Genomic DNA, 25,725 nt, shown 5'->3' on the forward strand with positions numbered 1-25,725 from the left:
CAACAGATGACCGATCGAAAGGGTATGGACTTTCCGACCGCATCGCTTCCATATGGTACACGCGCTAACCGCTTGTGGGGTCGTCTGAAAGACGTTTTGAACCTACCCACTGCACTTTAGTAAAAGGTAAATTACGATTCAAGGAATATAAAACTATGAGCCGTATGTATTTGTGATTGTAAATTTTCTTTTTCTTTTAAATGATTGCATTAAATATATACATTTAATGTACATTAATATATCTTTTATGACTGAATCTGAATTTATTTTGAATTTTCTCTAATCCATGTGGATTTATAAGTATACATACTGGCCCAAATATATACTCAGGTAGTGATGTTGAAAGTTCCACAATGCTAACCTGAGAAGGCGAAGGCATATTAACTTCTCATTAGTGATCGTGACCGACTACAACTGGTAGTTTCTCTTTGCATAAAATGATTTTTGACAGCCTTTATGTATACTTCTGGCACTGCCAATAATATCAGTCAACCATATATTGATCTATTTTTATGATCCTGAAAAAATGTCTCGTGTTTTTAAAAAATATATATAATAAGTAAAAACTGCACCAGTATAAATGCGGAGCAGTGAGTTAAAAATACCATCCGTAAGTCTCATGTTACGGTTTATATTAGGTATATATTTTAAAACTATTACTGTTCCAAGTAGATAATCCTTGGGGTTATTGGCAAGAGTGGCATTATTAAATACTAAACATCACCATAGTGAGTGCTTTTATTTCACTTTTTTTTTTTAAATACAATTTTATTATAGTGTGACAACTGAACAATTATTAGTCATGGAAAAAATAACATAACATTGACTGTGCCTGGTTTGGCTTAAAATAATATTTTTCTCAATTTAAAAGTAATGGATAAAAACATTTGTTTCAAAGAATTTTGCATCAAAATACAAACCAATAAAAACATACATCTCTGCTTAGAAAAAACATTCAAAACAGCCTCCTGTGTCTTTGTTGATAGACATGCCACTACAGGCCTCATAGAAATTAAACTGTTAGCCATCTTCTCATCTGTCAGGAAAGAGTTCTTTTAATAGTAACTATCCACCGTATCCGGGTGTTGGCCGATTTTGTTTTTTGTTTGTTTTTTTTCTTCAAACCACCAAGAGCATAACTGATTTGGATCAGGTTGATTCAGCGTTTGGCTCTGGCTCATCTTGGCTCTGGGTGGGACAGACTGATGGAGCATCCTCTCTGGACAGCAGGTTCTTTTTGCGGAGATGGCAGGCCTGCTGGTATGGGGGACGTATGGGTGGCTGAGCAGGGGGCGTATACTGGTACTCTTTACCAGCATCAAGCTGAGGAAAGGCAAGAAACAGCCAGGACACAAAGACAGCAAAGAGAAAAATACATTAATTTCTTTGGACAATTTGTTCAACAGCATTTATGTATGTAGGTAAATAAGGATTATTTTTGAACGGTGAGTCAAGCAAAACTGCACCCCCTATTATATTTCACTCATTTATTACTAAACCATTAAAATTCAGTATTAAGATATTGGAATAATTATGCATTCCATATTAGAGTGAAAAAAATATAAAGCAAGGGATAACCAAGACATCACAAGAAAAACAAAAGTTTAATTAAAAATTACACTCAAACAGAAAATTTTTTCAAAATACATTAATTAAAGTGGACATGAAACACTACACATATAAAGACTAATTTACACCATGGAGCTCTGCTAAAAAAAGTAAGTTTTTAAAACATGTTTAATGTCATCTTCTGTCAGTATACACATTGACCTACTTTCCCTGCAGACGTGCTGATGGGATTCCCGATCGTGCTTCGGTAAGAAACATAGTTACGTTTGTGGTGTGATGTGCATGTAGCGTGCTGCTATGTTGTAAACTGTCTGGGCGTGCTTGAGAAAAGAGATTTTATTGCATAAAATAGAGCTTATTGCATCTGCTGATTTCCCCACTCAGTACACTCGGCCAGAGGAGGAAATATCAACTTCTGACTCCAGCTTGTTGGGCTGGTGAACCACCTGTCACCTGGCTCAAGCACACTCTCTTCCACACAGTTCTCATTTATAAAGTGCTTTACAAACCTGAACATTACAGCTAACAGCTGGATTTCCCCGTGTCACAATTAGCTAGCAAAACAATAACAAACCACTGATTGCTTAAGAAACAGAGTGAAAGTGGACAGTATATCCTCAGTTTTAACATAAAACTCATTGTTGCAGCCAGAGACAGCACAAAAGTGACCCCCCTCCCCCTTTAGACTGATTTTTAGTTTTAGTGTAGTTTAGTGCTTTCCACAGATTTATCAGTTCTGTCACTAGTTAGCTAACACAAACTAATGTGTCTATTAGCCCCAACCAACCAGTGATGACACGTTCCGTACTGGCACAAGATGGCGCTAAACATGTTATAAAATCTGTAAGCACTTCTATCTTAAATACAGCTTCACAGACGGAGTTATATCTGTCAGTTTTTGAGAGCAGGGCTCCATGGTGTAAATTAACCTTTATACACATACGGTTTCATGTCTACTTTAAGTTTGGTTGGCAAGTTTGACTCTGTATCAGGATCAAGAGGATAAAGCAGCTCACCTGCAAAGGGTAGGTTCTGTCAGAGTCAAAGGCACTGAGGTCACCACACGCCAGGAATGGGACAATGACACGGTTTGGACCTTCTAACTGGTTAAAATCCACATCTTAAGCACAGAGACCAGAAGAGAAACTTATAGGTGTGAATTTATGCTGCAGAAAGAGACTATGCAAAAGTTAATTCAACATTCAAAGGAAGAAGCAAAAGATGTGTAATGCAGTGCTGCACAGTCTGAGGTTCTGTTCATGCAATACACCATGGTTTGGTATCTAGCTTGTGTTGGCTTAATGTGCAAGCAAGGAAAAAAGGAAAAAGCAAGGAAAAAGAAACACGTGGCAGGACCTACAGATGCAAAAAATGTAGTATTTAAACTTTAGCTTTGAATAAAACTTACTAAATATAACTTTTGCTTATGTGCAAGAAAACTCCACAGGGTATTTTTTAAAAGAATTACCAAATGTGGCCACAAAATTATTGTTAGCATACACTATTTTGCCAAAAGCATTCACTCACTCATCCAAATAATTTAATTCAAGTGTTCCAACCAACTCCATGGTCACAAGTGTATAAAATCAAGCTCCTAGGCATGCAGACTGCTTCTACAAACATGTTTGAAGAAACGTCTTGCTCTGAGGAGCTCAGTGAATTCCAGCGTGTTACATGATAGGATGGAAGTCCAGTGGTGAAATTTCCTCACTACTAAATATTCCACAGTCAACTGTTAGTGGTGTTATACCAACTAGTGGAAACGATTGGGAAGGACAGCCATGAAGTAGTGGCCATGTAAAATGACAGAGCAGGGTCAGCTGATACTGAGGTGCATAGTACGCAATGGTCGCCAACTTTTGCTACAGACCTCTAAACGTCATGTAGCCTTCAGATTAGTTCATAAACAGTGAATAGTGTTTCATGGAATGGGTTTGCATGTCTGAGCAGCTGCACCCAAGCTTTACATCACCAAGCACAATGCATGTCATCACTGGACTCACTGGATCAGTGCAGAGGTGTCTCTTGAAGTGACAAATCACACTTCTCCATCTGATGGAGAAGTCTGGGTTTGGCGGTTGCCATGGGAACGGTACTTTTCTTACTGCAGAGTGCCAAGTATAAAGTAGAGGGGGGATTATGGTGTGGGGTTGTTTTTCAAGACTTGGGCTCAGCCCATTTGTTTCAATGAGAGAAACTCTTAATGCTTCAGCATACCAAGACATTTTGGACAATTTCATACTCCCAACTTTGTGGAAACAGTTTGGGAATGGTATTTTCCTGTTGCACCATGACTGTACACAAGTGCACAAAACAAGGTCCATAAAGGGATGGATGAAAGAGTTTGGTGTAGAACAATTTGACTGAGTTCTGACCTCAACCTAATAGAACATCTTTAGGATGAATTAGAGTGGACACTGTGAGCCAGGCCTTTTTCATCCAACATCAGTGTCTGACCTCACAAATGTGCTTCTAAAAATATAAATACACTCCTAAACATTGTAGAAAACTTTCCAAGAAGAGTCAAAAGCTGTGATAGCTGCAAAGGGTTGCCCACCAATATATTAAACACTATGGATTAAGAATAGGATGTCAGTCTAGTTCATATGTGTGTAAAGGCAAATGAACTAATACTTTTGGCAATACAATGTATGTTACACACTTAGTAATTTACGTCTGTAAATTTTAAGACAACTTATTGTCTTGCAACTAAAACTACATGGTTGAAAACATGAGAAAACTATTATTTAGACTTGGTTTACATTTTTTCAATGACTAGTTTGAACACATAGAACAGGGTGATAATTCTGACCCAAGTACAGTTTCCTGATCCAGTTCAGATAGCAAAGTAAAGACTTATGTGGTTAAATGATTGATAATTACCATAGGAGTGATCCAGCAGAGGATTAGACATGTTGGGGATGTAGCCTTTGGGAGGAGAGTAATTCTGACAGACCACGAAGGCCTCTGTACACAGAAAGACAGATCATTCACGCAGTATGTCAACAGAGGTCATTCAAATGTTTGAGATGGGAATGGGTGTGTAAAATCAAACAATGGATACTGGATTAGAAAGTTCCTCAGAGAGAATCTCCAAACGATTTTATAAGACCAGGCAGCCATTCATTATTAGTATAAGATTTTGTGTAGCCCACCGCCTGTGTGTGAGTGCTGCTGAAACATGTAATAAAATCCACAGCAAATATAAATTTCTTTGCTTTGGATTTCATAATAAAATAAATAAATGAAATGGAGATGAGATTTTCCTTCTATTAGATCCATGCGAGTGGGTTATGACTGTGGTGGCTCACCGATGCTGGAGTTCCTGCTGCTGCGAGGCTTGGTGCAGGTCACACCATCGAAGAAGAGCTTCAGCTGGGAGTACAGCAGTGTCACATCTTTACCTCTGAAAATCTGTCAGAGAGAGTAAAAGCCCGGCTGTCATTACAGGCCAATCTGACAAGAGACATGAAACCCAGGACCCACAACAGGGCTAATTCAAATGGTGGAAAAGGAAGGTTTTACGCAGCTGTGTAAGAAAGCCAACCAAACCCAGGTAGAAAATATTTTTCAAATTCAGTTTTAGCGTGCAACATTATTGTGCCGCCTCCTGAAGAGTTCCAAGGTTTGGTTAGTTTAGCTAAGTTTTACTTCTTGTTAAGTAAACCAAAAAGTTATGCACTTATGTTATACTTAAAATTTCATGGGACCTTGGATGCTTTAGTGCTCACATTTGATGTACAATACTTTTGATATATACATTTGACATATAATACTCTGTCACTATTGTTGCATTACAGCACTACTACTGCTGTGGCAATAGCTTGACAGTTCGTCTGTCATAAATGACAGCAGGAAAAGAAGGACGGGAAGTGTCCATGAGACTTTAAGAGAATGGGTGGATGGATTTTAAATGACTGTCACCTCTCTGGCAGACAGGACTCATTTATTTAACATCAAATGTTATAAGTGTACATTTATGAATTACCACAAATCCTGAGCTCACCTTAGCCACAAACGTTCCTCCAGGCTTCAGGACATGTGTGGTAATGTTCAAAGCCTAAGAAACAAACAGCTGTTAGCGTGACATCACAAGAAATCTGACAGTGCAATCAAACACATCTCTGTACTCACAGCTAACAGGAGCTGAGCCTGGATGTATTCATCCACATCGTGGAGTCCAGTTACTAAGAAAAGAACATAAGAAATAGAATAAGAACAACAAGAGGGGGACAGAGGAGACTTAAGAACCAACGACGTCAGACAGAAAGCAAGCCTCTCACCATCTGGAGCTCCGTCACACACTACAAGGTCGGCCGGGTGACCCTCAAAGTGGCGAATTATTTCCTGAGCTGTTGACACCTAGGAGAAAGACATTGACATAGGTCTTCACTCCTCCACGCCTACGAGTTGAGTTACTGTGATTACTGACATCATTGTGCTTATGTCCCTACCTTGGTGATGTCTCCCTGGATTTGAGTAACTCCGGGCAGAGGAGCCATGGCCTGAAGGTCCACTGCCACAATCTTCACTTCCTCACCGCTCTCACCCTTTTCAGCTTTCTCCGCACACCCTCTTTTAATAAAAACAATCAAACAAACAAAATGCACAGAATAGTTTTTTAGTAAGTAGACACATTTTATGAATATATCACATATCATAATCCAAATACTTTATAATAGAAATAAAGCAGCTCCAAAAAATTCATTTAAACACATATTCACACAATTTACATAAAATATCACAGCAACAAACTGTCCTCCATCCACAGTCCCAGAGATTAGGCGTTGAAAGCTTAATAAATGTGTTCAGATTAGATTTAAAGACAACCACAGCTGATGCCAGTCTAGGGGTCACTTGGTGCAGAAACAACAAGAGCAGCATAAGGATGGTGTGTTATTCTTAGCATGATATTCTGGTATTTCCAACACCTTTTTTAATCCTATAGGTGTTTTCATACCTATAGTTTGTTAATTTGATCCAAATCAGTTGATGAGTTTGTAAACTTGTAGCTTTTTCCTGTGGGTTAGTTTGTTTTCATACTGAGGAAGATCTAAAATGCGTCACTATAAACCACATGAGAATGTTCAGTCAGCTCATTAGCCAGATGTGTCTGGGGCAAGTGCAACAAAAGTAAATACAGGAAGAAGGTGCTGTGTTCTGGTTTATTGGAGAACACAGAATTTACTTTCATTTCAGAGCTTGTTGCTAGCCCGTACAGACCTTTGCACATCTATAGTACCTTTCTGCACTGAGAAAACAAGCATACATGGATGGCTATGGGGTGGGGTTTTTTATAGCTCAAACTCGTGACGTAGTTGGATCAGGTTGACACATAAACAAACTGCTCTGGAGTTTATTTGTAATGGTACTGAGACCACCTCCTCCAAATTGTCTTGGTGGGGTTGTTTTGGTTCACATCTCATTACGAATACTGTGTTCACACTTGCACAAATGAACTGCACCAGGTAGGAAAATGAACCGGGAGTTCAATTGAAATGGATTAAACACCGCAGTTGTGAAAACACCATATAAATATGAGAATACACCCCTGCAGCAGTTTATATGCTATAAAAAGAGGAATAGGATAAGAGTTCAACTCTAAGGCCCATGTTATTTCTTTAATGGTATATTTCTAAAAAAAAAGATTTGTTGTATAAAAGTGTAATATACTGCAGCCATGCAAATCATTTTTGCTCAGCTAGGATATGTTCACTATATGTTGGCATATTAAAATAAGTAACATGTTACCTGAGTTTCCGGCTGAGAACCTGACTCCAACTTCCAGGGGCTGCACAGAGATCCACTGCTCTGTTTACACCTAAAAAAGAAGAAAACAGACATTTATCAACAGACACAATAGTACAAGGGCTGGCAGTGAGTTTTTCATGTCACTGTGGAGAAATTTTGGCCCACTATTCTTTACAGAATTATTTTAATTTAGCCACATTAGAAGGTTTGTAAGAATGTATGCCCTATAAGCTCATGACAAAACATCTCAATACTAAATCATTTTATATCATGAAAAAGTCACATCAGGGTTTTCTAAAGAACCCCTTTTCTACATATTATACATATACTAAACTATTGATAAAAGTCTTTCTCAGGTGACCTATGGGTCTCACCTGTGAACAAGTTGAACTCTTGATCGAGCTGCAGCAGCTTGAAGGCGCTCCTCGCTCTCCAGCCCTCCTCTTTGGCCAGTCGATAGTAAATGTCTCGTTTGTCTTTGGAGGACCGACCCATATTGACCTATGACCCCTCTGAAGGAAAACACACAGTCACAATGGCCCCTATTCTTTTAGAGCTATTATCGCTATAATGGAAGCTGTCTGTATAACACAGGCTGTATTTCTTGAGTATTGTTGCATTTGGATTTCGGTTACTACAGGAGAAGACCCGCTGCATGGCTGTCCGTCCTTGTTGTTTGAAGGTAGGTAAGCGTCTTTGTGTGAATTAAATTCAAGTTCATACTACACAAAACACGTAAAAACACAAAGACTGGTTCACGACATCCAGACTCACTTACTTTCACGTGGGCTTTGCTGTTGTCGACTGTGAAAAGGCTCTTCTTCTTTTCGTCCTTCCGCCTCTTCTTCTTCTTTGGTGTTTAACGGCAATTCGCATCCAGGATAGTGCATTACTGCCTCCTGTAGGATTGTCGAATCATTTAAGGTCACTAGCCAATCATTTTGCTTCTTGATCCTCTTATGTCGCCAGAGGTGGGAAGTAACGAAGTACAAATATTTCGTTAATGTACTTAAGTAAAGTATAGATACCTGAAAATTGTACTTGAGTATTTATTTTTCTGAAAACGTTACTTTTCCTCCTACATTTTCACATAAATATCTGTACTTCCCACTCCTTTCATTTTCAAAATAGACTACTTTCGGTTTAACATATTTGAAGTGATTTTTAATTTCATGCCACAGCGGGCCTTCAAACATTAAACCGATTTGAGCCAACGCAGTAAAACATGAAAGATAGTCCTAATGGTGTGTCAATCACCAGGGGTTAGCGTACTTCAGCATCTACCTAGCTCTACAGAAGAGAAGCATGTACAAAGGGGGTAACATTTTGTAAGTGTAAGTATTTTCAAATGTAAGGTTTATGTCAGCTCAACAAAGACACAGACTGTTTGTTTCTCACACAGTGTGTCTGCTAGCTAAAGGTGTATCTGCTGCTACACTTAACTTTACTCAGAGGTGGAAAAAGATAAGAAAGTCAGGACAGGATAGGAAGAAGAGAAGTTGTATTTAAAATTAAGGCCTAGCCAGTGGGATTTGATGAGGGGGAAATTTAAAGCTAACATGTAAATCCTCATTTTTAAAAATAAGATATTTGCTCTGTATATGACATTGTTTTGCAGGATGTTTCATATTGTGAAACATCCTGCAAAACAAACTGAGGTATAGCTTAGTAACTTTGTATTATTGAAAGGTTGCATGAAAATACTGTGCAGTTTAATGCAGGATAAACAGGTTGGTTTGCTGTACTGTGTCGGACTGGTGCACAGAAGCTGTGATGTTCTTGGTCATGGGTAGGTTAAATGAAGGGAATTGGAAATTATTTTACATTTTTGGTGACGACACGTAGATTCATTCACTGAATTCCACCTTCATACCAGTTTTATACTGTTTAGCATAAAGCATATTAGGACTGAAAGTTTATATTCCTTTGTACTAATATAATTTTATCATATTAATACAGGATTCAGTTGGCTTTGCACAGTAATAACTCGTAGCCTGCAAATGGCCTTAAAAGACTACTTTTTACTTTCTTACTTTGAGTACATTTCAGAGGCTGCACTTTTTCACTTTTCATTGAGTAAAGAAGTAAAATCAGTACTTTAACTTTTACAGTATTTATAACATAAGTATCTGTACTTCTACTTAAGTACAGAATGTCTGCACTTTTGCTACCTCTGAGGAAAACTGAATAGTGCTGCCCTTACTAAATCACTGTACGCCACTTCTACGTTGTACATTATGTCCTTGACTCAGTTTCCATCATTTCTTTCCTTATTCTCATGGATTGTCTGCATGACAGAAGAACACACTTAACTGCCTCAGTCTTGTGACCGGAGTTGTTATAGGTTTGTAGTTTCATAACATTTTTCAGACTGAAAGTGAAATATTATAAAATACTGACTCGATTAAATTGCGTTAATATTTAAAAATATCTTTTCTAAAAAAAATTAAAAATCCCAAGCCAATAAAAATGTACATGGGCCAGTAAAACTGAGCCACTGACCTGAGGGATTTGAACTTGGACACTGAATTATTGTTAATATTGATTAACATGTACACCAACATACCCTCAACACAAGAACTTTGCATCAAAGCACAGGGCAAACTTCAGAATGCTAATATACTTGCTTCTCAACATTGCAGCCACCACATTTCACTTTAAAGGCTTGCAGAAACAAACTCACTCATTTACTTGCACACTTAAACACACAGACGCACATGTACAAAAACTCATAAAGCCTTCAAGGAAGAAAACGTAAAGATGAATTTTTACGCTTTACTTTAGATCTTTTTTTAACAAATGAAACAGATGTTCCACAGCCCTCAGCCTCCAAATTACAGCATGTTCATCATTTGATGCAGTCCAGTGGCAATCCTAGACTTGCTGGGTCTCTTGTCAGATGGGGGACTGGCCCTTTGCCTTAGCTAGGTAGGTGCATGATGTTGTGGCCAGGTGGCTGCAGCCTGACCCTTCCCCGCGAGAAGTTTTCGTGCTGAACATGGTGGTTCTGGAGCAATCCATGGAGGGGCTCCTGGCTGGGACAGCAAAGTGAATCCGCTGTCACCGGTCCTCGAGCCTTGAGATTGCCGTGACCCTGGCTGAGGACCATCCGGCAGTGCGGCTAGCTCCATCGCGGGAGCAGCCGAGGCCAGCGGCAGGAAGTCAGGCAGACCTGGCCTTAACAAGGTTTCTCAAGGTTCTGCTGAGCAGCAGCCATTTCCTTTGATTAAATGCATTGTCTCTCCACAATTCCCGGCAGCCACAGAAACTGTGCCCAGCTGTTCAGAAGCCGTGCAATTGTCAGGGCAGAAGTGCTGGAGATGCGGGCAGCATGGACACATCCTCATGATGTTCCACGGCACCAGCCCTCCGACAACTTCCCCTGGTTCAGGAGAGACATACTGCAGTCCAGTAACATACTAAGAGGGTATATACCAGGCAATGGTAAACTCCGGCTACATGCAAATCCTGGTTTGCACAGAGTAGGACTGTGTAGGATTTCTTTAAGTTAAAAAAGTGTTTTTAACCTTTACCTATTTGTTATTCAGTCACATAAAAATTAACCATGTGAAGGAGAGATTGGCACCTGTCTGGCAGTTGTCAACTTTTAGCTTTCCAGCACGCAAAGTAAAACAGTTGCCATATTTTTACATGACTACATGTTTCTGCAGAGCCGTACAACATAACCTACATGAGTGGCCAACATTACTGCTGGCCGTCACGCTTGTGTGTAGAGTATTAAACAAACTTATTATATTTGGCTTGCCATAAATGTTCCTGTAGACAGTTCTGCTCTTCAAAGCTGATCATACCTACATTATGAGGGCCTTGACCCTGATTGACAGCTATTAATAGAGAAAGACTGAGTCAGAGTACTGGTGGTGGCAGCTGTGACAGGGAAAAGCTGTGTAGTATAGTGAAAAGAATTGAGACCAATATTATCTGCTTCTATATAAAAATATATATATAAAAAAAAGTTTAATTGGAATAATGTCCATGAAGAAACCTTTCCTGCCAGGATTCTACATTTCAAAATGTCAACAAATAAAATATTTTAAAAAACAATAAAGAAGATAACAAAATACAATAAATGCATACAAAAGTATATACATATAACAAAAATGCATGTTTTCAAAATAAAAAACACAATATTTGCATTGACTGTGCATCTTATACCCTGACAAACAGATGAGGTTGACTGCAGGTATTCCCTGTCAAGCACACTGGATGTGGACACATTTTAAGTAAAATCAGCCCTGCGAGAAAAAAAACCCAATCAACTAAAAAACCGACTGTCCAGATGATTGTTTAACCATAGAAACAAGAAACAAAAAACAAACAAACAAAAAAGTGTTACATTGCAGACTAACTAAATATATCTGGAAGACTTAAAATCCCCTGCAGCCTTACAGACGATTAGATGTTCCATTGCCCTGATGTGGCTGCACACAGCAGAATTTAACCAGATGTTCAAAAATGTTTTCATTTTCAACGTCTAGAGCAGGGGTGCCCAATCCCGGTCCTCGAGAGCTACCGTCCTGCAGCTTTTAGATGCATCCTTGTTCCCACACACCCGAATCAAATGAATGGCGTGTTATAAGGCCTTTACCAAACATGATGGCATGCTGAAGAGGTAATCAAACCATTTGATTCAGCTGTGTTGGAGTAGGGATGCATCTAAAAGATGCAGAATAGTAGCTCTTGAGGACTGGGATTGGGCAGCCCTGGTCTAGAGATTCTCTCCCTTTGCAGTCTGGTTTTTGCCAATGAATGACACTTTCCCCATAGCAGCTTTAAATAAACAAATTCAAGGCACTTTTAACGCAGCACAAAGCTGCGCCACAGCAGCAAACTTCATCCACAACTGTGAACAACTCCCACCGACATGTCATAGACACTGAAGAACAGCTGTCAGTCAAGTCCAAACCATGCCCACCATGAGATTCTACTGGTTGGGAGGGGAGTAGGAGGAAGATGGATTCAAGAAGGAGCAGGAGGTGTTATCTTTGACAGCATGAAGTGTGATGGCTGCCTCGTCTGTTCGCTGAGCCCTGCTGCCCATCAACCAAGGGTGGAGGAAGATCTGCTCCAGGGTTGGCCGGTCGGACGGCTGCTGGCACAAACACCAGCCAATCAGCTGCTGGCACTCTGCAACAGAAAGATAAACTACTAGTACAAAAGCTTGAGGCACAACACACTGACCAATGACCAATCATTTATATCAGGGGTCTCAAACTCCAGTCCTTGAGAGCCGCTGTCCTGAAACTTTTCCATGTGTCCCTATTGCAGCACACCTGAAGACAATTAGTAGGTCATTAGCAAGACTGTAGAACTTGAGTGCATGCTGAGGTGGCAATTCAGCCATTTGATTCATCTTACAGCAGCTCATGAGTGAATGAACATGGTGCAAAAGTATTTTTAGAAGTACATTTTTCCAAACACTTACATTAACTTAAATTTACTTGAGTAGGGTTAGGGGTTGACACTTCAGCATGCAGTTCTATGCTCTTGCTAATGACCTAATTTTATTCAGGTGTGTTGCAACAGGGACACCGGCCCTCAAGAACTGAGACCCCTGCAATAGGGTGAGTCACAACAATCTGAGTTTCCAGCTCTTATACACAATCTTGTCATTGCACTGTCTTTGTAAATACTGGCACTTCTTTTTCTGCCATAATCCAGCTTGCACTGGCACAGTGTGTTAGTAAATAGAGTCAATCAACTCAGAGTGGATGAAGTTGTTTCATGAAACAGAGCCCAGGATAGCCTCTTTCATGCTTCATGCTTGTGAGCATTTGTGTGTATGATGTCAGTTCATTGGTCAGTTTTCCCACCCTCTTTGCCACTAAAAATGCCAATGCTGCAAAACAGGAACAGAGACAATAGACAATTTCTATCACTGGGTAGACTGACCCGAGGAGACTTTCCGCCTGAAATAGATCTGTCCCGTTAGGATCTCCTCGTCATGTTCAAAGGGGATGTCGCCACACACCATGTCATACAGCAGCACACCGAGTGACCAGACGGTGGCTGGTCGCCCATAGTATCGATGGAATCGGATCCACTCTGGAGGACTGTATACTCGTGTCCCTGCAGGGAGGACAAATACAGAAAAGCATCAGGCATTTTAAAGCCAAGCAATGGCTCCAGCTGCAACTCCTGGCTGCCTATAGAGTCAGGAACATGTCCTCCTCATCAATGAAGGCAACTTTCTGAGCATAATGATCCATCTCTAAATAGTAATTTTGTGTGTGTGAGTGGAGGATGTGTGGGTGGGAGCACAAAATAGTGACAGACACAAAAACAGTGACAGATAATGGGACATTTGGACTCACCATCAAACTCTGTGTAGACAGTGTCTTTAAGAACAGCCCCTGAGCCAAAGTCAATGAGTTTGACCTGCTCGGTCCTCAGGTCCACCAGCAGGTTCTCGTCCTTAATATCACGGTGGACAACGCCACAGGCATAGCAGTGACGTATGGCCTCCAGTACCTGCAGGAAGAAGCCACGTGCTGCCTCCTCATCAAGAGCGCCACGCTCTGTGATGTAATCAAACAGGTCCTGACATGGCTTGGGATGCTCCATCGCTATAAACCAGCCATCCGCCTGCTCCCACCAATCCAAGAGCTGCACCACGCCAGCAAAGGTCCCACTCACTTTCTTCAGCAGCACAATCTCTAAAGGAATTAAAGCTCCGGACTGAGAGAGCAATTTAAATAATCAGGATGTCGTCCTTTAAATTACATCAAGTTAAATACAGATAAAAGTATGCAAAGAAGAGGAAGACGATCATGTGGGTTTTTATGAAGAATGGCACATGAGGACCAACAGGTTGCTGGAAATCCAAACAAATGCAAAAACAAGGAACTAAGGTGTTTGGGGTGTTTTGCTTGGTAAAAAATTTATGATTATAAAGACAAGATATACTTTATTTGTCCCAACAGTTGTGATGTTCCTTTGTTACAGCAGTTTATAAAGTTAAGGTAAACAAAACCTATATCCTGATTTTTAAATCATTTAATGCATTCATGCAACAAGCACCTCATCCTACAGAAGCACACGCACTCTGACAGTGGCTTTTTTGTCTAATGATAACCAGTCATGCAACTATACCAAAGCATGCAAAGAACACAAGGAAACTGGGGGCACAGTAAGAAGCTTCATGGGCCATACATAGCAGCAGTAGAAAGTTAGACTTAGTTATTGACCAGACATATTCATTAGAGGTGGGAATCACCATACATCTCACGATACGATATTATCGCAATACTTAACGCACGATACGATATTATTGCAATTTTTTAAAATATTTTGCGATATTCAGATTCTGTACATAAAGGTAAACTATCAATATTCATTTTATCTAATATCAAAGTCTCACACTCAGTCTCTCTCTCATTTCAGTCAGTTTTATTGTTGACAAACTGATCGGTTTGTTTTACAGTCTAGTCCAACTTAACTGAATGCAACCATCTGGCACAATTATAGCTATTCTGCTATTTAGCGGTTTTTTATCTACTTTTAACCGGATTATTCGTCCAGAATTGCTGTGCGTTGCTGACCTACAGCAGACAAGAGCTTCTGGACATCTGGACTCACAACTCCAACAGTTTTATCGCCGATCTCCGACTCATCCCAGAGATCTCCAGAACACCGGAGGCTGCCCACTCTCCCCGGCTGGGCGGAAGTGCACGCAGACGGCGCCGAGATCGTAAACAAAGGCGAGGTAGGCGCGGAGGGCTACGGGCTAAGCTAAAGCTAACACCACACCGGCTGCCTTTACCCAGTATTTTTCTCGCCAATGTCCGTTCTCTGGCAAACAAAATGGATGAGATACGGCTCTCCATCACTAACAACAGACGGATTATGGACTCAAATGTCATGTTTTTCACCGAAACATGGCTGAACAACAGCTGCCCGGACAATGCTATCGAGTTAGCAGGACGCCACACACACCGAGCCGACAGGCTAGCAGATGACTCCGGCAAGACCAGAGGTGGAGGTTTGTGCATTTATATTAACAATGCTTGGTGCATGAACTCCACTACTACTGAGAGTCACTGCTCACCTAATGCGGAGTTTTTAATGGTCAAATGCAGACCTTATTATCTCCCCAGAGAATTCACTTCGATCATACTCACTGCCGTGTATATACCCCCCGACGCTAATGCTAGGTTGGCCATGAAAGAACTTTCTGCAGCCATTAACAAACACCAGAATAAACACCCCGAGGCTGCTTTTATTGTTGCTGGCGACTTCAACCACACCAACTTAAAGACAGTCCTCCCCAGATTCCACCAACATGTCTCCTGCCACACCAGAGGAGACAAGACTTTAGACCATGTGTATTCCAACCTGGCTGGAGCCTACAAAGCCACACCCCTCCCCCACATTGGACAATCGGACCATCTCTCCCTGTTCCTCACACCTCGGTATTCACCACTCATCCAACGTGTGAAACCTGCTGTGAGGACAATTAAAGTGTGGCCAGAGGGGACAGACGCAGTGCTCCAGGACAGATTTAAAAACACAGACTGGAATATGTTCACCCACACAGACCTGGACCAGTACGCCTCATCTGTACTGGATTACATCTCCAAAACCACAGACAGTGTCACCACCCAGAAACGGATCACCATGTACCCCAACCAGAAGCCTTGGATGAACCGGGATGTTCGTCTCCTCCTGAAGGCCCGCAACACTGCCTTTAGGTCAGGAGATGCACACGCCTACAGTACAGCCAGGGCTAATCTAAAGAAGGGCATCAAAAAAGCCAAACACCATTACAAAAAGAAGGTAGAAGAACACTTCTCCAACTCCAACCCTCGACGCATGTGGCAAGGACTCCAGACCATCACAGACTACAGGACCACCAAACCCTCCCCCGCATCCTCTGATGTCTCCTTCCTCAACGAGCTCAACAACTTTTATGCTCGTTTTGAGCGAGGGAACCCCACAACCACAACCAAAGCAGACATGAAGCCAGACCACCAACCTATGACTCTCTCCCCCACCGATGTAGGAGCGGTGCTGAGCAGGATCAATGTCCACAAGGCTGCAGGCCCTGATGGCATCCCCGGGCGTGTTCTCAGAGCGTGTTCTGGGGAGCTTGCAGGAGTGCTCACAGACATATTCAATCTGTCCTTGGCCCACGCTGTGGTACCGGCCTGCTTCAAATCCACCTCCATCGTCCCGATACCCAAAAACTCCAACCCATCTTGCCTCAATGATTACCGCCCAGTAGCACTCACCCCCATCATCACTAAGTGCTTAGAGCGACTGGTCCTAGCACACTTCAAATCCTGTCTCCCCCCCACCCTGGACCCCCACCAATTCGCATACCGCCGGAACAGGAGCACAGAGGATGCAGTCTCCATCGCAATGCACTCTGTCCTCTCACACCTGGACAACAACAACACCTACGCCAGAATGCTGTTTATAGACTTCAGTTCAGCATTCAATACAATCCACCCCTCACAACTCATCAGGAAACTGACAGACCTGGGTATCAGTTCCCTCATCTGCAAATGGTTACTGGACTTCCTGACCAACCGCCCCCAACATGTCCGGCTGGATAACCGCTGCTCATCTACCATCACAATGAACACCAGTGTACCACAAGGCTGTGTGATGAGCCCTTTCCTCTACTCCCTCTTCACCCACGACTGCAGACCTGCTGATGGTTCCAACACCATCATTAAGTTTGCAGATGACACCACGGTGATTGGCCTCATCAGTGACAACGATGAGGCCGCCTACAGGGAGGAGGTGGATCGTCTGGCTGAGTGGTGCGACACAAACAACCTGCTGCTTAACACCGAGAAGACCAAGGAGCTCATCGTGGACAACAGGAGGAATGCTGACCCACATCCACCCATCAACATTAAGGGGACGGCTGTGGAGCGTGTGAGCAGCTTCAAGTTCCTGGGAGTCCACATCTCCGAGGATCTCACCTGGACGACCAACTGCTCCAAGCTGGTCAAGAAGGCTCACCAGCGCCTCTTCTTCTTGAGGACTCTGAGGAAGAACCACCTGTCCTCAGACATCTTGGTGAACTTCTATCGCTGCACCATCGAGAGCATCCTGACCAACTGTATAACAGTCTGGTACGGGAACTGCTCTGCCTCGGACCGGAAGGCGTTGCAGAGGGTCATGAAAACTGCCCAGCGCATCGCCGGAGCACCACTTCCTGCCATAAAAGACATCTACAGGAAGCGGTGTCTGAAAAGGGCTGGGAAAATCATCAAAGACCCCAGTCACCCATCACATGGACTCTTCACCCTCCTGCCCTCTGGGAGGCGCCACAGGAGCCTCCGGACTAAGACCACCAGGTACCGGAACAGCTTCTTCCCCACAGCTGTCAGACTCCTGAACTCTGCCTCCTGACATCTGACCCACGTTAAACTCATGGACTGAACATACACACACCCACAATGGACAACTGTACCCTCAAACACAATAATAACATGGACTGAACCACCACTCACAACCACTAGCACTTTATATAGCCTCTGTAGAAACTATCTACACCCTCACTTATCTTAACTGCACTACTGTATAGCTCTGTGTAAATAATCATTCTGTACATTCGATAATCTTTAATCCTACAACTGTTTACAACTTGCATAGTTCCCATTTCTGTATAGCTGTATATCCCAGATTCTGTAAAGTTATTTATTTCATTTCATATTCTGTATAGTTTTTCATATTTATATCCTGTTCATAGCCTGTACATAGCTTGTACTCACTACAGCCTGTACATACTTATAGTTATAGAATATTCACAACATACTTCATACCGTGTACATTATAACATACCATAATAGACCCATTTCTGTAATATACTCACATATCTATATTATTGCTAATATATATTGTAATATATCTATATCACTAAAGCACTTCTGGATGGATGCAAACTGCATTTCGTTGCCCTGTACCTGTGCATGTGCAATGACAATAAAGTTGAATTCTATTCTATTCTATTCTATTCTGAACTATGCAATTTGTGAAACCTATGCAGCCTCTTCAGCAACTGAAGAATTTGAAAGTAAATTAAAACAAAATATAATTTTACATTAAATAAAAAAGTTTTAAACTTAATTAAAATAAAACATGTCTTAAATTAAAATAAGTAAACTGTCATGTTTATTGCTGCCAAAAAAAAAGTTAAACACATTTGGACAGTGAAGGAATGTCAGGATTCTTGCTCAGAAAAAGGATCAACATGCTCTGAAGTCGGAGCATGTTCCAGTCCACAAAAACTTTTTTTGTAACAAAATATCGATTTCTGCTGTCCCTGTATCGATACATTATTAGCAAACAAAATATCACGATACTACACAGTATCGATTTTTTCCCCCCACCCCTAATATTCATTTTATTCATCTATTTGTGAACACGAAAGATAATTTCACATAGTAATAGAAGCTGAAGTGGTAAGAAAACAGGTAGTAAGGCAATTAAAACTGTTAAACTGCAAGTAGAAATGCAGGCAGCCCTTACCAGAGAACCCCACTCAGTCACCCGATCCTTGCTCACATGTTTCACTGCCACCTACATGTAAATAAACACCATCAAAATATTATAAACATATCCTCAGAATAAAACTGAATAAATTCTCTTTCTATACTAAAATACAAACCATCATACAGCAGCTTTAGGGTAGATCTGTGCATGCTGATAATATGAATCTTTTGGTCTAACAATGTTGTTCCTGATTTATGAAATAACTTTATTTTCCCACCGTAATTAAAATAACTATTATTGTCAAATTCCTACTTCCAATAAGTAAAGATTTAGCAGAAGGAACAGAGAGTAAAGCACTTTTGTTTAATAACCGGCTTTCTTTGTGACAACAAAGACATGAGCCAGGCATGCCAGCACTGAGTCAAGCTGCACAGCTGATAGCAGTAAAAGAGGAAGTAAGAGTGACAGATGTGGGTTTTAAATAAAAGCAGCATCTGAAAAAGTTTTTTTTTTTTATTCCGAACTGACAAAAAGAAACGGAATTTTCAATTTTTTGTTAATTACATAATAAAATGATGATAGATAAAATTACAGCTATGGAAAATTGTAATGATAATGTAGGCGAGAAGCCAATACTTTTAACAGACTAAGGAGATGCTGTAATTGAAAACAACAATTAAAAAAACAAAAACAAAGCCTAGATTAATTGAATTCATATGAATGTGACACATTTACTGGAGAAAACAACAAGATTTAAGTTCAGAGCAGACTACAAGTCATGTAGACACTGGTCTTAAATAAAACAATGCCTCTTCATTCTGGCTGTTGAAAGACTGGACCAAATTAACAAAGACTGAAAAATTAATGACTGTCAATTCATTATTTCAATTCAATTAATTCGTATTTGAGATAATTGTTTTCATTTAGTCTCAAATTCAGTCTTCCTTTTTAATGCAAGAACCTTGAGGCCTAATACAAAATATTTAAGTAGGATTGTCAGTTATTGTTTTTAAACTCGAACATTCAAGTACGGCTTGATTTTGAAGGGTCAAACAGGAAACTCAGCTGTCTGCTACAAGGCATCTTGACAATGAGAGTTGGCCATGTGCTGCGACCAAAACAAAGCCGCCCCTCGGTTCTTACCGGCAAACCATCAGCGAGGCGAACAGCTGAGTAAACGGTACCGAATCCCCCACTGCCGAGAACCGGACCCAGCCGGTACTGCTTCTCAAGCGACTGCTTCTCTGCGTTGGCTGCAGAGCACAGGGAAGAAAAGTCAGGGCTAATCAAAGTCATGTCAACTTTGCAAATAAACCCCAACATAGTACGTCCCGCGATTAGAACTGCGTGTAATCGTCGACACAAACGTACACATCACCGAATACACTTGCAACGTTTAAAGCAAAGACAAAAACTCACTTTACGTTATACAAGACACCTAGATGTCAAAATGGTCCCGTCCTTGGCCTGAAAATGTCCTAATTTAAACAATGATCGCCATGTATTCGGCAGATATATGAAACTTTAAGTGGTTTAAGTCCCTCCGATTGGGGTAAAGGTGTCCTAGCTCCATTCAGGCTGAGTTGATTTCAATACTTAAAATAATAATAATAATAATAATAATAATAATAATAAATTCATTTTAGTTTAGTCACATGTTAGCTAAATGAATAACTAAGTCCAGAAAAATCTGTATTTTGTATCAGATGACCCAGATTTTCCAACCCGATTCGAAATCCCGGCTTCGAATAATCCATTTCTGATTAAGACTTGAAGCGTGGCGGGTAAAATAAAGTGACGTGAAATGGACACAGCTGCGAAGTCGAGGCTGTTACCTTGCAGGAGCTTCACCGGCAGGTCCATGCTGAACGACATGTGTGAGAGGGTGTCCAGTTTAGAGAGCAGCATGCTGCTCCTGACTTCTCCCGAATAATTCAACCGCACCGAGAAATTATTGGCGCTATACATCCTCAGGAAAAAAAAAAACAGTCCTCGGCTCCTCTCACGGGAGAGATAAACATAACCTAAAATCCATTCCGGATGTGGTCCACAGAGCGCAAACCCCGAAGTCTGAGGTTGCTCCGCTATAACGCTGCTGCCAGTATATACAAGAAAATCCTTCCGCCTGACCCCCGCTGACACACCAAATTGTACCACAAAGCTTGCTGCATTAAAACTACACGAACACACTTAAATGGAATAAAAAACAAAGGGGCCCCATGTTTTAGGTAAATGTGAAGTCATTTTCTTGAAAATGTAGTCGTAATTCAATGAGAAACCCACGGCCTAGTTTATTCTTTACGCGACTAGTGCAGGGATTCGGAGACGGTCACTCGGCAATGCTGCAGCACACCAAAAACGAAAAAGCGCTTCCCCCAACAATAAACGAATAAATAAATAAATAATGTTAAAATGCAATGATTTTAATATTTGAATTAAAATGATATTATTGTTTATGGTAATAAGGTTGGTTGGACAATGTGAGAGAAAGTTAATATGATGTCGTTTTTGTTTTGTTTTTTTCCAAACCATTCGCTAAAGACTGGTAATGGAGATGATTTGCTATTGGAAGCTCCAGTTACTCATATGTTACTTTTTGGGTCAATGTGAAGATTTAATTTTGTTGTACCATTGATTGTCCATGTTATGTGTAGACCATCAAGACCACTGTTGTTAAATACCATAAAGTAGCAATTTTAAGTTATAAAAGTATTGTACTAAAAAAAGATTTCTTAAGGCATATTTGTTTTATATCAAAAAGCAAATGTAAATTTGGGGCAAACTGATTTTTTGATTTTGTATCAGCAACAACCACTAACCCTGTATTCACCCCTTTCAGTCCTGTCCACTACATGAATGTGACCCCGATCATTTGTTCTCTGCTATATTTAGCTGCTTCTATTTTAAAGCCTGTGCAATAACTGATCCACTCTAAAGAGTGAGTCACTGCTCTTGTGCTCTACTCCAAGAGCTTTAACCTGTTGTGTAATTTTTACAGAGGATATTTGTTACTGCCAGCAAGTTATAATGTCAGTGTACAATGGAGAATCAGAGGACAGTGACCGCTTCAATGGTGCAGACTGTGAAAGGTATCTACCATGTGCTGGCTCTGGTCTCGTCTCGGCTAAACTAACTATTGTGGTTGGAGACAGACAGTTCTCTGAGGAGAAAATGTTACTGGTGCAGAGCTGCGACTATTTTCAAGCTCTGTATCGCTCCGGTATGAAGGAATGTCAGCAGGAAGAAATCCACCTCAAGTCTCTGCGAGCTCAAGGATTCCTTTTAGCTTTAGCAGTTTTACATGGAGAGAAGCCAATTCTGGATGAGGACGACATTGTGGAAGCCATTGAATGTGCAGCTTTTTTGCAGGTGCCCCCACTTACTAGGCATCTTATTGACCTTCTTGATGCAGAAAACTGTCTGCTGATGTATCACACCTCTGCAGTCTTTGGACTTATGGATCTGTACCATGCAGCAGCACTGTTCATTCGAGACATGTACACTGACCTTGAGGTAGAGGTCAAGAAAACCTTACCATTAGAGCTTATCTCTTATGTGGAGTCTTTGACCCCCCATGTTTTCATGGCTGTAGGAGCCCATGTGACCTGTGGTTTGGATGAAACTGTACATGCTGCCTCAAGGACCATCTGCTACCTCAATGAAACTGGCAATACTTGGAAAGTGTTAACAGATCTTCCACTAGAGGCCAGCACCTCAATGGCTGGAGTGACTGTTTTAGACAACAAACTGTTCATAATTGGTGGCATTCATGGCATCCATAAACAAGTTGTGGAATCTTGTTTTTGCTACAGTGTTGAAAGCAACAGCTGGAGCAGGATTCCCAGCCCAGCACAGCTGCGTTACAATCTTAGCCTTATGGGTCTCCATGGTCATTTATATGCCATCGGAGGGGAGTATGAGCGAACAGTAATGTCGTCTGTGGAAATATACAATGTAAAAAACAGAACGTGGACATTTGCTGCTAACCTACCTCGGCCGGCAGCAGGAGCAGCTTGCACCAAAACCATGAGCAGGATATTTGTGTGTTTATGGAGGCCAATGGAGACCACTGAGATCTACGAGTATGCATCTGGGGAAAATGAGTGGCATCTAGTTACCACACTGATCAGGCACCAAAGCTATGGTCACTGCATGGTGGGCCACAGGGACAACCTCTTCATCATAAGAAATGGCCCATCTGATGACTTCCTAAGATGCCTCATAGACTGTTATAATCTGAGCTTGGGCCAGTGGTCAACCCTGCCTGGACACTTCGCCAACAGTAAAGGTTCACTATTCACTGCTGTTGTAAGAGGGGACTGTGTGTTTACACTGAACAGAAGCATGACTCTAGAATACGTAGTGGAAGGTAAAACCTGGAAGCCTAGGCGGCAGATGAAGGGTTTCCCAAGAAGTGGATCTGTGTGGACATTTCTGCTTCAGCTGCCAAAAGCTCTCAGCCTGCAGTAGTGACACTGTCTGCTTTTTGGATTATCAGTATTATTTAAATTAAACTCAGATGGGGTTTTGTTAGTTTTTTGTTTATTACAGCAATATTACTATTTTTAATCCTGATGCATGCTCAATCATCCAGGTAAGTGAATAAAAAAGTCGACTGAACCAATAAAATGAACTCAGGTTTGCTCGGTAGTGATTTTATCTCTTTATGAAGTGCTACTGGTAAGAGTACATGTTTAGAAAATGGACTTGTGAAACAAGCATAGTAAAAATGATAACATTTTATTATCAGCATTACCCACAACAACTGAACAAAATGTGTATGTTTTTGCAAAATTTCAAACACTTTGAATTTTATACAAGGTGCTCTTGCTACTCTGATTGCAGTTTAATTACTTCAGGTGCAGCTTTTCATTTTTTTTCTTGTTCAGTGAGACAAATCTCTTCTATTTTGGCTCACTGAACAAATGCATTAAATTTAGGTTCAGTTTCTAAAGTTAAAATGTGGAGGGCGCACGACGGAAGATCTGCATTTGCTGTGGATTTCACAGTCCTTGCTCTTTGACTCAGCATTTTGTGTGTGTGTGTATGTGGGGGGTCCTTTTTAGTTCTTATTATTATTTTGTTTAATTTAATTCTTAGTTTGTCTGCTGTTTAGGTCTTCTCTATCATGTTTTCCTTTCTGGCTCTTTCTTGTTACTGTTGTATGGTGTTTTGAGCTTTGCATCATTTCTCTTGTAACATATTGCTTGGTTATACTCTCAGTTTAGTATTTAGGGTTCTGGTTATAATTTCCATGTGGCTTTTGTTAGTAAGAAAAAAAATGTGGTGCTTGAATGTGAAATATATAGTTTTTAATCCATAGCTAAGATTATTGATTCTATTTTTTTTATTCTTTCTAAATCCAGCCACACATTTTTCTCCTATTCATGTTAATGGGATAATGGTACATGTAAACTCTTATTTCCAAGTGAATGAAGCATCCCCAGGCAGCTCAGCAGACAGCAGCAGACTGTATAAAAGTATAACAAACTGGAAAAAGGACACAAAATACCTGACATGCTATTCATTTTCATAGTTTATTATTTATTATCAATGTATATGTTTAGAAAAACAGAATATAAATATGGAGTAAACCCAGTCACTTATCCAGGCCTGACACTGAACTAGGATGGACACCTGTCCAATAGACTGGCACTGGTAGAAGGCAATGTGCCTTCTACCAGTGCACAAGAGTCTTGGAACAAATGCAATGATTTAACAGAGAAAGTCCCATCAAATATATATGAGGCAATCCAGTCTAATGAAAAATGAGATAAATGATTCAGGCTATCTTCATAAGGGGGGAGACTGAAGGAAAACCTTGACCCTTGTTTTGATCCAGGCGGTCAATGTGGACATTGTGGAGGACTATAAATACCTTGTAGTACACATTGACAATAAACTGGACTGGGTTAAAAACACCACTGCACTCCACAGAAGGGCCAGAGTCGACTCTATTTTCTGATGCGGCTGAGGTCCTTCAACATCTTTTTGACAATGCTCAGGATTTTCTATGAGTCTGTTGTGGCCAATGCCATCCTCTATACTGCAGCGTGCTGGGGGAGCAGGTTGAGGATTGCAGGTGCCAACAGACTAAATAAACTGATCCGCAAGGCCAGTAATGTTGTGGAGATGGAGCGAGACTCCCTTAGGATAGTGTCTGAGGGGCAGATGTTGTCAAAGATAAATGGAATGCTGGATAATACCACCCACCCACTCCATGACATGCTGGCTAGTCACAGGAGCACGTTCAGTGAGAGACTGAGATTTCCAAAAAGCACCACTGAACCACACAGGAAATCATTCCTGCCCATGGCCATCTCCCTGTACAACTCCTCCACCTAATGCGATGTAGACTGAAATAGTTACACCTTTTGCACAGTACCTTTGTACAGTAAAATAGCAAATGACAATGTTCACAGGTTAGAGGTACATGTCAATCATATATATTTCACCTCTGTGATATTCCCACCCGTCTAATATTCTTGATATTTATAATTGAGCGCTTTGTATATATTAGTGCTATTTCTTAAATGTGTTAACTCTGTAACATATTGTATTAATTAAGTAGTTTAGTCTATTACTGTTACTGTCTTGGAGCAACTGTAACCCACATAATTTCCTTAGGGATTAATAAAGTATTCTGATTTTGGATCTCAGGTACACAGCCTTATTTTGAGAAAGACTGAGAACAATAATGTGAGAGAGTAACAGAGCTGAGGTGGGAGAGAAACGACAATGTTAATTGTGTCAAATACAACCCTGGGACTGTTCCTAATACTATCTTCTTATAGATCTTCTGTAATGGTAAATGTGACCAAGAATAAGGGGAAGGCCAATGTCTGGTCTGCACACATGGGAGGACGCTCTATGTGACCCCCGTCAGCTTTAGTCTGGGACAGAAGCCAGGACCCAGCCTAGGTGATGGATGAACGT

General features: G+C 40.9%; 3 protein-coding genes across 3 annotated transcripts; 1 reads left to right on the top strand and 2 right to left on the bottom strand.

Moving 5' to 3' along the window:
• Positions 1–722: 722 nt before the first annotated feature.
• On the bottom strand, positions 723–8,188 carry ftsj1 (FtsJ RNA 2'-O-methyltransferase 1). The gene is made up of 11 exons (XM_085462708.1): positions 8,099–8,188; positions 7,695–7,832; positions 7,321–7,390; positions 6,024–6,144; positions 5,853–5,931; positions 5,704–5,756; positions 5,576–5,629; positions 4,881–4,983; positions 4,453–4,536; positions 2,586–2,689; positions 723–1,323 (listed from the first exon to the last, which is right to left on the bottom strand). The coding sequence occupies exons 2-11, from the start codon at positions 7,813–7,815 to the stop codon at positions 1,150–1,152; spliced, it is 963 nt and encodes a 320-aa protein (XP_085318834.1). The 5' UTR covers positions 7,816–7,832; positions 8,099–8,188; the 3' UTR covers positions 723–1,149.
• Positions 8,189–12,033: 3,845 nt separating this feature from the next.
• LOC146705121 (serine/threonine-protein kinase pim-3-like) lies at positions 12,034–20,868 on the bottom strand. The gene is made up of 6 exons (XM_085462709.1): positions 20,625–20,868; positions 19,933–20,042; positions 18,826–18,876; positions 13,656–14,019; positions 13,234–13,410; positions 12,034–12,468 (listed from the first exon to the last, which is right to left on the bottom strand). Exons 1-6 carry the CDS (start codon positions 20,755–20,757, stop codon positions 12,266–12,268), a joined length of 1,038 nt encoding a protein of 345 aa, XP_085318835.1. The 5' UTR covers positions 20,758–20,868; the 3' UTR covers positions 12,034–12,265.
• An 856-nt stretch (positions 20,869–21,724) lies between these two features.
• On the top strand, positions 21,725–25,410 carry kbtbd13b (kelch repeat and BTB domain containing 13b). Its single transcript, XM_085462710.1, has one exon. It carries the CDS (start codon positions 21,817–21,819, stop codon positions 23,257–23,259), a length of 1,443 nt encoding a protein of 480 aa, XP_085318836.1. The 5' UTR covers positions 21,725–21,816; the 3' UTR covers positions 23,260–25,410.
• The last annotated feature ends 315 nt before the right edge of the window (positions 25,411–25,725 follow it).

This window comes from Copadichromis virginalis, linkage group LG7 (assembly GCF_057382275.1).
Source record: "Copadichromis virginalis isolate Kocher_CV1m ecotype Utaka linkage group LG7, C_Virginalis_male_GT1.1, whole genome shotgun sequence".
In the NCBI taxonomy this organism is placed as follows: Eukaryota; Metazoa; Chordata; class Actinopteri; order Cichliformes; family Cichlidae; genus Copadichromis; species Copadichromis virginalis.